This window comes from Sarcophilus harrisii, chromosome 3 (assembly GCF_902635505.1).
Source record: "Sarcophilus harrisii chromosome 3, mSarHar1.11, whole genome shotgun sequence".
In the NCBI taxonomy this organism is placed as follows: Eukaryota; Metazoa; Chordata; class Mammalia; order Dasyuromorphia; family Dasyuridae; genus Sarcophilus; species Sarcophilus harrisii.
The window spans coordinates 78,273,251-78,288,025 of record NC_045428.1 but is presented as its reverse complement, the minus strand read 5'-3'; the positions used below and the strand labels follow the sequence as shown (position 1 = coordinate 78,288,025).

Here is a 14,775-nt window from a genome sequence, read left to right as displayed (position 1 = left end):
AACGTCATTGCCTTGTAGAAGCTTATTATTGTTGTTGTTATTGTTTCCTTGTGTTTTTCTTTAGGTCCCGAAGGACTTGGTTTCACCGTGGTTACCAGAGATTCCTCAATACATGGTCCTGGTCCGATTTTTGTGAAAAATATTTTACCCAAAGGAGCAGCTGTGAAAGATGGCCGTCTGCAGTCAGGGGACAGAATTTTGGAGGTTAGAACTTGAAATACTGCCCTCAGTGAAATGGAATCTTTTTCTTTTGGCTTTGAAAATATTTTCCAGTAGTATAAATCCACAAATAAAATTTGAAAAATTAATTTGAAAAAATTAATAAGCAACTACTGGTCAGTTCATTTTTGAAAGCCAAATAGTATGACACAAATAGTTCTAGAACATTTTTCCCTTCTCCAATATTCTTCTGTCCTATTAATGTCAACTTAAAACTAGAATAACTCAAATTGAAGGCAAACCAGGAATTTAGGTTCACTCTGAATCACCAGCTTCAAGGCCATATGATCCAAATCCTTAGCTCAAGAATCATCTGGCTTCTTTCAAGTAGGAATAAGCTAAAAAGAATAAAAATTCTTATCTCCTTAGCTTGATATGTGCCAAAGTGATATCTGTAACAATAAACAAGCATTACCTGGGCTAGACTGGAAATGGGAGTGTGCTAGAGATTGTGGATAAAACCGCTGAATGCTGTCAAGCTTTTTTCTTAGTCATCTGTGGTGGGTCATTATGTCTTTTAAGAAAGAAAATCCCCTTTTGCTGAATACTGGACAACTTTGGTAAATTAATGTGAGCTCCTCTAAAATGACAAATCAGACTAGAGGTTACATAGCAATCCTGAGAGAGGAGCTAGATTAGCTTCTTCATTAGCAAATGATAGTCCATTGACTCTAAACCTGAAAAAACTTTAATAATGTCTATTCATGAAATTTATTAGTGCAGCTAAGAAAACATCTATTAAGCCTTTTACATGGACAGACCATTGTGCTAAGTGCTGAGGGTACAAAAGTAAAATATATATATATATATATATATTACTCAATTCCTGCCCTCAAGTAATTTATAAACTAGTAAAGTATTAGACAGAGACACATATATAAATAACTGAAATTCCCAGAATTATGATAAAAGCAAATAGAAGATGTCAAAAAAATGAAAGATTAGGGAGGTAAGGTGGCCTCCACCCGAGAAGTAATTAAGATTTTATGAAAATAGTAGCACCTGAGTAGGGTACCCACTAGCCAGCATGCAGAACAATACCATTCTAGAAAAGGATGACTATTCATTTCTAGTATTATAGTAGCTCATGGCTGTTCACTGATCATAATAGCATAAGAAAATGCTAGGGAGGCATTTAAAATCTGTTGGAGGGCCATACTTTGGTAGTATGTTAGTTTGATTTGTTTTCTTTAATGACATATCTCATACCAGTGCATGGTAATCATGTAAGCATTTTGCAAAATCTGTTTCTGGTAGATTCATTTTTTATTTGCCTCTACCTACAAGCCTGATGAGTCTCAGTGTTTCGCTGCTTTTTCTCTAGAAGAAGAAGAGGGTGAAGACAGATTACTTCTGAAAAGGGCTTTTTGCCCTTTTCAGATCTCTGGGCTGTGATTTTTTTAAAATAATAATTGTGTTTCATTGTAATTTATTTTTTATAATATCATATATTTTATTTTATGCATTTAAACACATTATTCTGAAAAGGAGTTCTTAGGCTTTATCACACTTCCAGAGAGAGCTATAATACAGATGAAAGATTAAATACCTTTGATCTAGATGATAGCAGGTATTTTAATTTCTCTTCTTCTGATTTCATTGATTTATTAGGTGAATGGCAGAGACATTACTGGTCGAACTCAGGAAGAACTTGTAGCCATGCTGAGGAGCACTAAACAAGGAGAGACTGCATCTCTTGTCATTGCTCGTCAAGAAGAAAGCTTCCTGCCTCGAGAACTGGTAATATTCATACTTCAATCTACTGACACATTTAAATATCTGAAAGGCTTCACTGAATTCTCACTGATTGAGGTTATAATATTTTTGTAATTATTAATTATTAAATACTGATTAAATTTAATTTAATTCATTAAAATAAATTTAATATAATTATAAAAGATTATAAGGTTTTTATCATGATAATTTAGAGAAAAAATAAATAATGAAGGGCATTGGTCAGAGTTGTGTCTCTCAATTTATCAATAAGATTTATCAAAGATTTAAAAATAAAAGAGGCCTGTTAACAAATTTTCAGATGATGCAAAAGTGGAAGAGTTAGTTAATAATGCATTGGATGACACCAAAAGACTTCACTAGACTGGAACAATGGGCAAAACCCATCAACTCCAAATTTAACAAGGCTAAAGATAAAATCCCAACTCAAGGTCCAAATAATCAATTGCATAAGTAGAGGAGTAGCCTTAAAGTAGTTTATGGAAAGACCTAACACTTTTAGCTGATTATAAACTCATTTTGAGTCAACTGTTTGAAAGGCAAGTGTTAAGAACTAAAGCAGCCTTTAGTTACATAAACAATCTCTTCCAATTCTACATGGACCAACTACTCACTGAACTTTATAAGAATTTCTGGTAAACTAGAAACTTATCTAGATAAAGTGACATAATAATGAAGTAGGTTTCTAGAAATTGTCATATGATGATACTAAAAATGTCCAACCCATTATAAAAAGAATGGTAGACTTGATCACTAACTTTTAATATTTGAAAACTCATCACATGCAAGAGGAAAGAGATTTGATTTTCACTTTCTAGATATCAGAATTAGGACTAATGTTTAGTCTTTAGCAGTAACCAGATTTTGACTTAGAAAATGTTCTCATTTTCTAACAAATAGATCAGGTGATACTCCACACCTGAAAATGTTCAAACTGGGACTGCAAAGCTCTTGAACGAATGTATTGTAGAAAGGATGACAGGGAAAGATTACCTGTAAGATTCCTTCCAACATCATGATTCTATGACATATTCAAACATATGTGTGTATCCTAGGTATGTAAATTTGACATCCATGATATATACATATGTATTTAATTTTCCCATTATTTGAATTTTGATAGCATTGTATTTCTTTCTTAGAAGTGACATCATAGGTGTAACTCAGCAAGGAATATGTAAAATTAATTTTGCAAATATGAGACTTTGAGTAAAAAATACATTTCCATCCCTTATTTTATAGTTTCCCATAAAATATTGAGGATGTACAGTGACTATTCTTTATAATTTTTCTCTAACAGAAATAGATCTGATTCCTAGCTATTCAGAAAAACAATAACTATCTGATCATATTTTGTGATGAATATTCTTTGTAAACATAACAAAGTCAAGGACTTTTTTGCAAACATTTAATATTGTGAACCTCGAAACTTTGTGGAAATATGGAATCTTATTCTTGTTTCTATCTAATTTCTAAGTGCTGATATATGAGAAGCATAATAGCACTTTAAATGGAAGTCATCTTTGGCATGCCTCTGAGTAGGAAATACACTTTGTTGTGGTAGACGTGCAGTTTTATTTGAAAGGCTATAGTAATGAATAGGGTGCTATGTGATACATCTTTGTGCTTCCTTTAAAAAGAATGGGGATGGGGGGTAAGGTATTACTTTGGTCTCTTCTTCCTTATCATGATTGATGAGCACACTTGACTTTCCAATGAGAGTCTGGCAGGATGAAGGAAGGACAGCACTTCCTCCTTTTGTCTTGTCCTATCTCTTTTGAAGAAAACAAATTGTGTTTATTGTTTTCCTGCTCTGAGCCACTGTCCTTAGCCTTTTGTAAAGCAGTTTTGTTTTGGCTTTTAGTTTTTCTTGTTGTTGGTTTTGCGCTTAGTGCCATAGTCTCATCTGCAACCTATGTGTTGCATATTTTTTGACATTTAAATATCCTTCACTTCCTTGTTATTGCTAAGTTCTTGTAAAATCTTAACTTCTGTGACCAAGAGAGTGAGCTGTCAGCAGTCATACAGGAAGTTCCAATGTAGGTCTGTGTCTCTGATGTGACCTTCCATCATTCCCCAGCCATAGCCTCCATTTCCTGGACATTTTCCTGACTCGGGACCTAACCAAAGTATGTTGAGCTAGTACATTTCCTGCTTTGATATTCCCCTCTTATTAACTCAACCTGAGGACCACACAACATATTTAACTAGCCTTATTCTATTAGAGGAAGATTGTGTGACAAAACACTAAGATGAATTAAAAAGTTAACTGTCCCCAACTAACCCTTTTACCCAAAGTGACTTACCCAGAGTCTAAAAATCTTTTCATCTTCATATATTCTGGCAGCTGATTTGTGGTGTTTTGTGCTCAGAGAGAGCATTTGAGTAGTAGGTAATGAGAGAAGAGTGTCAGTTAATAGAATTGTAAGGTGGAACTGATGTGTCTGCTTTCTCCACTTGAAGGGAAAAACTCTACTATTTCATCGGTTGTTTGGTGTAGTATAGTCTGTGAAAGATATGTCTAGTTCTTTCTTTCTTTGATACCTGTAATTTTTTCACTCCTTTCTGATGGCACAAATCAATCTCTCTTTTTCCTCCTGCTTTTATCTTTATCCTTTTTTAAAGTTTCTTGATCTCTTACCTACTTATAATTTTATTAGTCAAAATATTTTCTCTTTTAAATTTAAGTGATTAAATATGTGAGATTTTTGAAATATTTAAAGAGGAAAAACAGATGATTTCTCATAACATTAAAATATGTGTGTATCTATGCATATAATCATACATTTATCTGTTTTTTCTGTGTGGCTGTTGCTTTCTCTTTATGGGTAGAGAAGGATCCCCTGTCATCCCTTTGTTAACCCCTCTTTGCTAATGTTTCATTTTCTAACCTGCTGTCTCATTTAAAATTATCCTAAAAATCACAGCAACCCCTGGTGGGTAAAACGAGCCGTAAAAATTTCAAATGTATTTATAATTTCTCCCTGCCATGCTTGCCTGCTATTAAATTCTGGCCTCTGCAAGACGGATTAACTATATTTCAAGTGAGCAAGTTGTTCCCGCCTGGTGTGATAGAGATCCAAGAGGTGCCATATTTGTCATGCTGATTTGACCTTCACTTAGGAAGATTGCTTTTGCTTTGAAAGAAAGATGCACAGGTGGTGGCTTCCTTAACAAGGAGAGTGCTTTGTGAATTCAGATGCAGCTGCCATGCTTTCTTGGGCCAGAGGACTGCCCTCACAAATCTTAGGTAGCTCAGGAGCATTCTTGTTTTTATTCAGTCTGTTTGTGGTTAACATAAGAGATCTGGCAGACATCATGGATGCCAAAATCTTTTAATGTCATAAATCACAGAAAAATAAGACATGGAAGAATTTAAATGAACCCTTTTTATCTAATTCATTATTTCATTTTTCCTGGTTATTTAAATTCAACTAGCCATTGACCTCTGATTCATGGTTTCCCAGAGACACTGAAGAGGGATATGTAGAATATTTTCTATTTGGTGGTGAATAAGAGAAATTAAGGACAAGTTTTGTGAGCATTTTCTCCATTTAGAAGAAAGGACCAAGAATACAAGTTAAAACCAAAATAACATATTTTATATGAGCCAATAATTGTCATTTCACTTATTGCCACCTTTTCTTAGTCTTTTGAGGTTTTCTCAAATATGACAGAGAAATATCTTCTAATCAAATTAGAAGATATTATAGGCCTCCAGGAAGAATTAAGTACATTCTCTGTTAGAAGCAATATTTCTGCTCCTTTTCTTCAAAGCAAGTAAAATACATTTATAAACAAAAACATTCATAGGTCACCCTAAAAAAATCACTGAACCTCTGTATATCTTAGGCAACTCCATAAGTAATAGACAAATTATCATCTGCATCAGTGGAGAAAGATTTTCAAGATGAAGAAATCACAGATCCTTCAGCTAACATTCTTACTTTCTGGTTCTCCTTCCATGTCTATTAGAATTCCAATGTCTATTAGAAACTGGTGCCTGGAACAGGACATTATAAATTGTAAGCTCTTTATATATAATTTCCTTCTCCCTGATCCCTTAAGCCTCCTAGGGTTCATTAGGTTGGCCAAGCAGGGAGGGATTGTCCTTTCCCTTCCTCTGTCCCAACTATGTAAATCTTTTGGGAGGAGGAGGTATAGCTGCTACCACAACCTGAATGAGTGAGCATCTCCAATTTACAATCCTTCAGTGAGACAGAGGACTTTCCATCAGCCATTTAGTTGAGCTTGTCATATATGTGTTGTTTCCCCCAATTAAAGTGAATTCTTAGAGAGCTAGAGCTCTTTTTTATTGTTGTTGTTTTTTTGTTTGTTTGTTTTTTATTTTTCTTTGTTTTTTCTTAATTTCTTAAAAAATCTTAATTTTTTCTATAATATACTTAGAAGATGGATGATGCATGTAAGTATATGTGAGGTGGGATGTGAGAATTCTTTTAAAAGAGACATATTAATAGTGAAGAAGAATGAACTTAACTGAGATGCAGTAATTGCTTTGCTACTCTAGAGGCTCCCAACATTGCTCATGCTCAACACTGACCCTTAGAAGACTCTAAAAATTACCTTGGGTATGAGAACAAGGGCAGTTATCTGGAGTCACCAGTATTGGCATGGCAATGGCAGAGAAAAAATATTCTGGAATTTAGATTTAGTGCCTTGCAAAATCTGTAGTTCAGAATATTTTTGAGATGTGGTTTCATATGACCATGTCATCTCGTCTTCCTCCTTATCACTGTGATTCCATGGAATAAATTACAGTTGTGGCTCCTTAGTGCCTCCATGATCACTGAAAGAGCACCCAAAGTTAAAGTCTAAAACTTAAGTCTGAATCTCTATTTGCCATTAATTCCCTCCTGGGAAAAATGAAGTGATTGGACCAGTTGATCTCTAAAGTCCTTTCAGGATCTATGATTTTAATACATAGCTTCCCATGAAGATGGAGATCTCTAACAATAATGATTATTTATTAGAGAAGTTCAAAATATTCCTATTGACTATATAATATATCAAGTTAAAGCATGTTAAGTTAATCATTGTAAAAACATTTAGACAGGCAAGTCAAATAGTGTTCATATACTAAAAATAACAGTAACATTTAAAAATTGCAAAGCACTTCCCACATTCAACACTCTGAGGTCAGAAATCTATATTATGTTCCTTAGTTGTCTTATGGGCAACCTCAGAATGAGAGACGGTAAGCAAGATCCCTCATCACAGACAGTAAGTGGTCTAGGATTTGAACCAAAGTTGCTCTTCTAAATCTCATAGCCTCTTGTAAGACAAGGTAAAATTGATTGCAAAAGAATATATGCTATCTAATATTTTTAGATTTAAAGATATTGAAAATTTTTTGAAGTTCTGGTACCAGAAACATGATAGAATAGAAATAATGCTGTATAATGTTGGTTTTATTAGACAAGGTATGCTAGGTGGATTATCATAGCTTTCCCAATTTCATTTGAATCCAGTCAGAGTTTAGGATTAAATTTTTGAACGACTGCTTTGTTTTTCTGAGTGTACTTCCACTTTGATGTGGAAAATATTCTGTGAAAATTTCAGGCACAATTGAGTTGTGCCTCTTTTGGCCAGTTGCCCCCTTTTTTGGCAAGGAGCCAGGGCTGAGCACAATCAAGTTACACAACTCAATTACACCTGATTTATTTAGGCAAACTCAATTGTACTTGACTTTTTGAAGGCACAACTCAATTGTGCTTTGAAATTTCCACACTCAATTTGATTGTGCTCAAAATTTGCCATATGCATGCTCATACCTTGTAGATTCACACACTTGCCAAAGGGAGACCCAGTGAAAAAGCTCTAAAGATTTGACTGGTGATATTTTTTTTTCTGTAGTCCTTCCCTTTTGCCTACTCAAATACTCCTTGGCTCTCATCTTCCTTTTCTACTTCCATAAGATAAATGTGTCTTGCATAATAATCATTGAATAAATGAATATAAAATGGCTTCCTTAAAATAGTTATCCTTAAACATGCATCTTTGCAATAGACCCTACCTCCAAGAGAACATTGACTAGGTCAAGAATTTTAAAGCACTTGGGGAACGGATGATTCTTCAATGGGTGCTAATGTCTATCTATTTACTTTTAAAAAATGGATTAAAAACAAGGCAAATATAAAATAAATTATTAAATATTATATAAGGGTTTTTTTTAATTTGTCAAATGGAAACTTAGAGAAACGTAACCTTTTTGGTTCATTGTCCTAATCAAAAATCTTTATTTTACTTCACTTATTCATTCAAAACATTTTTAAGGTACTTCCTACATAACTCCTTCCTGGCCGGTCTCCTGATTCTAGACTTCACTACCCAGCAGCCATGAGGATACCTAATTTCTCTTTTCTTTTTGCATGCATTTTCTTCCTCCATTGGAAAGGAAATTCCTTGACAATAAGGCTTATATTTCTTTTTGTCTGTGTTTGCATAGTGACCATATTTAGCAAAGTGCCTAGGTCTTACTAGTGTTTAATAAATGTTGAATTGACTTTTAGGATTTAGCATTTAGTAAAGTCCCTCCCTGCCCTCAAGGAACTTACTTTTTACAGAAGAGAAACTACACGAACATAGAAAATTGAATTTTAAATGTATGCAAAGTACTTTCTGGGAGGAGGAAAGTAGCAATTGGGGTGGTCAGGATCAGCTTCCAGTAGGAGGTAGCACTTGAGAATGAATGGCTTAGGGATTCTTTGAAAAGGAGGAGAGGAGGAAATATCTTCCAAGCACAAGGGATGGTCTGTCCAGTGGCTTGGAGACAGGAATGAGGAATAGCATATTATTTACTAATGGAATGATTCTGTTATTAGAATCAACGGTGAGCATTCACCCTTGCTAGTTTTGTGACCTTGAAATCTTTGGAAAAGCCACAAAAAACTCTCAGAGCATAAATTTTCTTTGTAAAATGAAATTGTTAACATTCCCAATGCCTGCCTAGCAGATCAAATGATGTCTACAAAGTGCTATGTGACTGCTGCAACCACTGAAGAAGAGTGAAGAGCTCTATTACTATGTGCTATTAGTTTTTTAATACCCAACTAATAAAATATAAGTTCATAATGTTAACTTATTTCTTTATTCTCTTAGAAATACTTAAACTTGGAAGGAAATAGTGCTTTAGTCAACACCACTTATTTTTATAATTGATACATATTCTGTTATAGCCTTATTGAAAGAGGTGAAAGGAGTTCTTACTATACTACTTGATGTTATAGCTTCTGATTACAACTGTATTACCTTTACAGGAATCATCTCTGTAGTGTAATAGTGACCCCAGGCTTTTAAAAGACCTGGTACAGAATTCAGGCTCTTTCCAATTCTACTAAAATGCCCAGCAATGATACTGTAATGGAATGTCCATAGTCCAAAGTCTGGCTTCACATAGGTTAAAGCAGAGGGAGGTGTGTGTGTGTGTGTGTGTTTGTGTGTGTGTGTGTGTGTGTGTGTGTGTGTGTGTGTGTGTGTGTGTGAGGCGAGGAGGAGAGAAAGGGGGCAGGGAGGAGAGAGAGAGAGAGAGTGTCTGTGTGTGATGGACCTCTCTAGCAGTCTGATGGAGCCTATGGACATCTGAGAAAAAGGTTTTTCAATGCATAAAATAAAATACATAGAATGACAAAGGCAATCAATTATATTAAATTATTGTTTTCAAATCTTATTATAAACAAGTAAGGTCATAGACTCATGAAAGTTTATCATAGATTGCCAGATTAAGAATTCCTGGAATTTGAGAGACTTATCAATTAAAATAATGGCATTTCTTGTTTCTTTAAAACAGTTTCAAGAGCCTATGAACACTTGGTGGGATGGGTACCCATACTCATAAAATCATGGCCTTGTCAAGCATTGATAATGTTACAAAAGCTCCTGATGATTACCAGACTTCTTTTGGTGGCCATGACTAGATATTTTAGGGAAATGTAGACACTACTGCAGTATTTAAGAGAATTTGAGTAAAATCATGTTGTCTCTGTGTTTTTTTTTTTAAGATAATTCCCCAGATTCCTAAGATTAGATCCACTTTTGTACAATAAGATGCAAACTTTGTTCATGGTTAGTATCATTATTAGTTGGCTTCCTAGAGTGCTAAGAAACAGAAGATTTTGTGAATTTATGTATTTAAGCAGATCATAAAAGTAGCATCATGACCAACCACAGACTATATCCTCCTTATTATCCAGTTAGCCAAATGTTACCAGTAATTCATGCCAGCTGTTGACATGGAGCAGCTGGATAAGGAGTTGGTTACAAAACTCAAGGGATGACCTTGATTTGCTTAATTACCTCTAGACTATAGGCTGGCCTGTGATCAGTGCATTTGTAAAGGTGCATTTGGTGTAAGATAAGGAAATGTGTTCATTTTCTAAAGGATGTTTAAAGATTAGGAAAAATAACTGGCTTAACTGATTGTGGCTGGCTTTTCCAGCTGTTATCAAAGTAAATACAGCACATGGGAAGCTGCCACTATGGCCCATTTCATTTTGAAAATCTACTTAGAGGCTTGATCATGTTTCATCTGCCTGTTTTGCAGAGGGAAAAATGTGTGATCTTTATCATTAAAAGAAATCAGCTTGAAGATCATTTCTTTTTTCCTTCAGGTTGATGAAATAAGGATAGCCACTTAAATAGCAATCTGTTGCCACTTAACTCCTCCCATGCCGTGTCCCCATAGATTCTCTGGGTAATGGCTTTTAAATATGTTCTCGTTATTTTTAATGAGTGCATAGAGCATAGGATGCATAATGCAGAGTTAGTTGAGCACCCTTTTGCTGAACTTGTCACAAATAATAAAATGCAGAATGGGTTAAGAGGTGTGTTTTTCCCCAAGATTTGGCCATTATTTAATACAAGCAGTAAAGTGTTACTACCACAGAATTCATTTTTAACTGCCCAGTTCTCAGTTATCAATTCTTATGCTTGTCTTCATTTGCCTGGATTCCCGTGCAGTCTCAGATCTTTCTCCCCCATCTTCTTCCTTTAAAAGAAAAACTTGCAACTAGTAAAAAGAACTGAGATCATTTAATGCTGTGATATTTTAATTTCCTTTAAATCTATACATGATGTCAGAATCTTCCAAGATAGACATGTTCAATTATGTTTTTAGTTTCACTTACTGAGTTATATGAAGGATTTTTATCAGTCATTCGTCAGTTAATTCTGTGTATTTCTTAATAACATCACAACTAGAAGAGTCATATTTACCAGGTGGAAATGTGGCTCTAAGCTTCTTTCCCCCCACCTCTGCCTCCTCAATATAGGTATCACCATGTCCAAAATGTATATGCTGCTGAGAATTGTATACAAAGTAGCTACTTCTTGCTGGTCATTCATCTTAAAATGAGAAAGTGATGCTTATGTAAGAAAAATATTTTGGTTTGTGGCAGCCCTTTTTGTAGTGGCCAGAAACTGGAAACTGAATGGATGCCCATCAATTGGAGAATGACTGAATAAATTGTGGTATATGTACGTTATGGAATATTGTTCTGTAAGAAATGACCAACAGGATTATTCCAGAGAGGCTTGGAGAGTGAAATGAGCAGAACCAGGAGATCATTATACATGGCAACAAAAAGATTATATGATGATCAATTCTGATGGATGTGGCTCTCTTCAACAATGAGATGATTCAAACCAGTTCTGAACCAGTTGTTCAGTAATGAAGAGAGTCATTTATACCCACAGAGAGAACTATGGGAAATGAGTGTGGACCACAGCATAGTATTTTCACTCTTTCTGGAGTGCTTGCATTTTGCTTACATTTTTGTTTTTCTTCTCAGGTTTTTTCTTTCTTTCTAGATCCGATTTTTCTTATGCAGCAAGATAACTGTATAAATATGTATACATATATTGGATTTAACATATACTTTAACATATTTAACATATATTGGACTACCTGCCATCTAGGGGTGGGGGTGGGGAGGAGAGGAAAATTTGGAACAGAAGGTTTTGCAAGGATCAATATTGAAAAGTTACCCATGCATATGTTTTGTAAATAAAAAGCTATAATAATAATAATAAAATAATAAAAAAGAAATATATTTTGTACTCAAGCCAACCAACAAATTGGAAACTGAGTCAAAGAATTAGAAACTGAGGGAATGCCCATCAATTGGGGAATGGTCGAACAAGTATATGAATGTGATGGAATACTATTGTGCTGCAAAAAATTATAAAGAGGATGCTTTCAGACAAACCTGAGAAGATTTGTATGGAGTGATAATTCGGTTGACGTGAGCAGGATCAGAATTTATACAATATTATAAAGATGATCAACCTTGGAAGATTTAATAACTCCAATCAACACAGTGATGAAACATAATTCCAGAGGACTCATGATGAAATATGTCATCTACTTCCAGATAAAGACATGATAAACTCAGAGGAAAGACTGAAACTTTTTTTTTCTTCCTTTTCTTGGACATAATTAAAGTGGGAGTTATTTTGAATATGTATACATATTTTAATGGGTTGTTTGGTTAAGAACATCGTACACACTTATATGATCAACTGTCATAGATTGGCTCTTCTCAACATTACAGTGGTTAAAGGAAATTCCAATAGGCTTGGAATGGAAGATGGCATTCATATCCAATAAGAAAACTATGAAGACTAATATGGATTGGGATATTGTATTTTCACCTTTTCTGTTTGTTTTCTTGTGTTTTTTCCTCTTTTGGTCTTTTTTTTTTTTTTTTTTTTTTTTTTTTTGCACCCACATGACAAATATGAAAATATGTTTAAAGGAATTGTACATATTTAACTTATATCAGATTGCTAGCTGTCTTGGGAAGGCCTTGAGAAAGAAAAATTTGAAACAAAGTCTTAAAAAATGAATACTGAAAACTATCTTTACATGGTATTTAGAAAAATAAAATAATATTGAAAATGTAAAAAAATAAAAAAATTAAGAAAAGAAAGTGCATATTCTCTGAGAGCAGGAACATAGTACTTTTTACTTTGTATTTTTTGAATTTAGTATGGTGCTTTATATATTAAGTTCTTAAGAAAAGTTATTTGATTTACTCATTCATTTTTTAAAATGTTAAATAGCAAAGGGTCAATCTTTGAGACACCCTCTGGGAGACTTTCTGCCTAGCTGACATTGAACCAGAAACAACTGTTATTTGAATCTAACTATTCAATGAGTTCTTATATTTTTTTTTATATTTTTCAAGCTCCCTCCTGGCCTTTTTTTTATTTTGTTATTTCTAAAACTTTTTTTTTTTTTTTTTTTTTTTTTTTTTACAAATCCTGGTCATTATTATGTTCATCCTCTGTTGCCTACATTTGCTTCTATCCTCTCTGCTATTGATGTGTCATTTTTAGAAATGTGCAATTCTTTATGACCATATCTGGGGTTTTGTTGGCAAAAATACTCAAGTGGCTTACCATTTATTTCTTTAGTTCATTTTACAAATGAAGAAAATGAAGCAAATCAGGGTAAGTAATTTGCCCAGGTCATACAGCTAGTATGTGAGGTTACATTTTAATTCACAAAAGTGAAAGCCTTCCTGACTCCAGGTCTGAGTCAGTGCTCAAGCCACTGTACTACCCAGCTGTTCTATCCTCTCTACAAACCTTTTAAAAATCGAAGTTACTTATTAAGTTCTATATCCATGTATATTTGTTATTTATGCAACTTCTATTTTTCTTCCTCTTTGGAATTCTTTACCCTTGTGTCTTCTTTAGCTAACTTACACTATAGAAATTTATTCCACTGAATCTTGTTCTGCCATTAAATCCCTTGAGGTCATTTTCCCAAAATCTAAATTACATATCAGATTATATGCAGTTTTTTTTTTCCTTTTGCTGCATCAAAGATCTTATACAGAAATCATAATTTCTTTTTATTTTCCCTTCATTTTCATCCCACGATCCTGTACCTCTCTCTTAACAAGAATCAGATCTACTATAAAATTTCCTTTTATTTGTTTCACCCTTTTGTTGTTGTTATTTAATTTTAGTTGTCTTTTGCTCTTATGTCACATTCATTTCTGAATATACTCCCTTTCTATCCCCCCCTTCAATGAGGCTCCTATCACAACAAAAATTAAAAAAAAAAACAAAAAACACTATGCCAAATTCAGTTGACACATTGATTGCCTATGGAATATACCATATTCACTGTTCTTTATATTTACATTGTTATAGTCAGTGTATATAGTATTTATTTGGTTCTCTTCATTTCACTCTATGTCAATTCATATAAGTCTTTCCATATTTTCTGAATTCTTCACATTCATCATTTCTTATGGTGCAATAATATTCTGTTATATTGATATATCACAATTGTTTAGTTGTTCCTGATTTGTGGGTTTCTATTTTGTTACCAATTCTTGGCTACCACAAAAAGTGCTTCTATGAATATGTTGTTATAAATTATACTTTCAAAAAAAATAAATTACACTTTCCTCTACCTTTTAATGGTTAGAATTATCAGTAAGATGGGTCAGAAGGTTATCAATTGCCTTGCATTTGCCAGAGATCTTTCCAGAGGATATCTGGGTAATTTAACTCTTCCAACATTAGTATATCATGAGTTTTTGCAGGCTTATGATCTGTTTTCCGAATTCTATCAGTTTTCCTCCCTAGCTAATCTCTAATATACTTAGGTGAAAAAATTGCTTCATTGATCTCTTAGTTCTTTCTCTCATACTTATTCCCAGTGGTCTTCATATATCTTCATATATCTTCTTGATATAAATTATTTTTCCAACTTTGTGCTAAAAACTTTGTATAGGAACTAGGGATACAAGTAGAAGAAAATCTCCATTCTCAATGAACTAACATTCT

General features: G+C 33.9%; 1 protein-coding gene and 1 long non-coding RNA gene across 2 annotated transcripts in view; one reads left to right on the top strand and one right to left on the bottom strand.

Moving 5' to 3' along the window:
- Positions 1-14,775, top strand: part of PARD3B (par-3 family cell polarity regulator beta) — a 740,364-nt gene that overhangs the window by 184,192 nt on the left and 541,397 nt on the right. The window contains exons 8-9 of the mRNA XM_031961171.1: positions 65-204; positions 1,831-1,959. Coding sequence (XP_031817031.1) covers positions 65-204; positions 1,831-1,959 — 269 coding nt within the window. The remainder of the gene's footprint in view (positions 1-64; positions 205-1,830; positions 1,960-14,775) is intronic.
- LOC116422969 overlaps positions 10,582-14,775 on the bottom strand; it is a 53,985-nt gene continuing 49,791 nt past the window's right edge. Inside the window, exon 3 of the long non-coding RNA XR_004233460.1 lies at positions 10,582-10,957. This is a non-coding gene — a long non-coding RNA (uncharacterized LOC116422969). The remainder of the gene's footprint in view (positions 10,958-14,775) is intronic.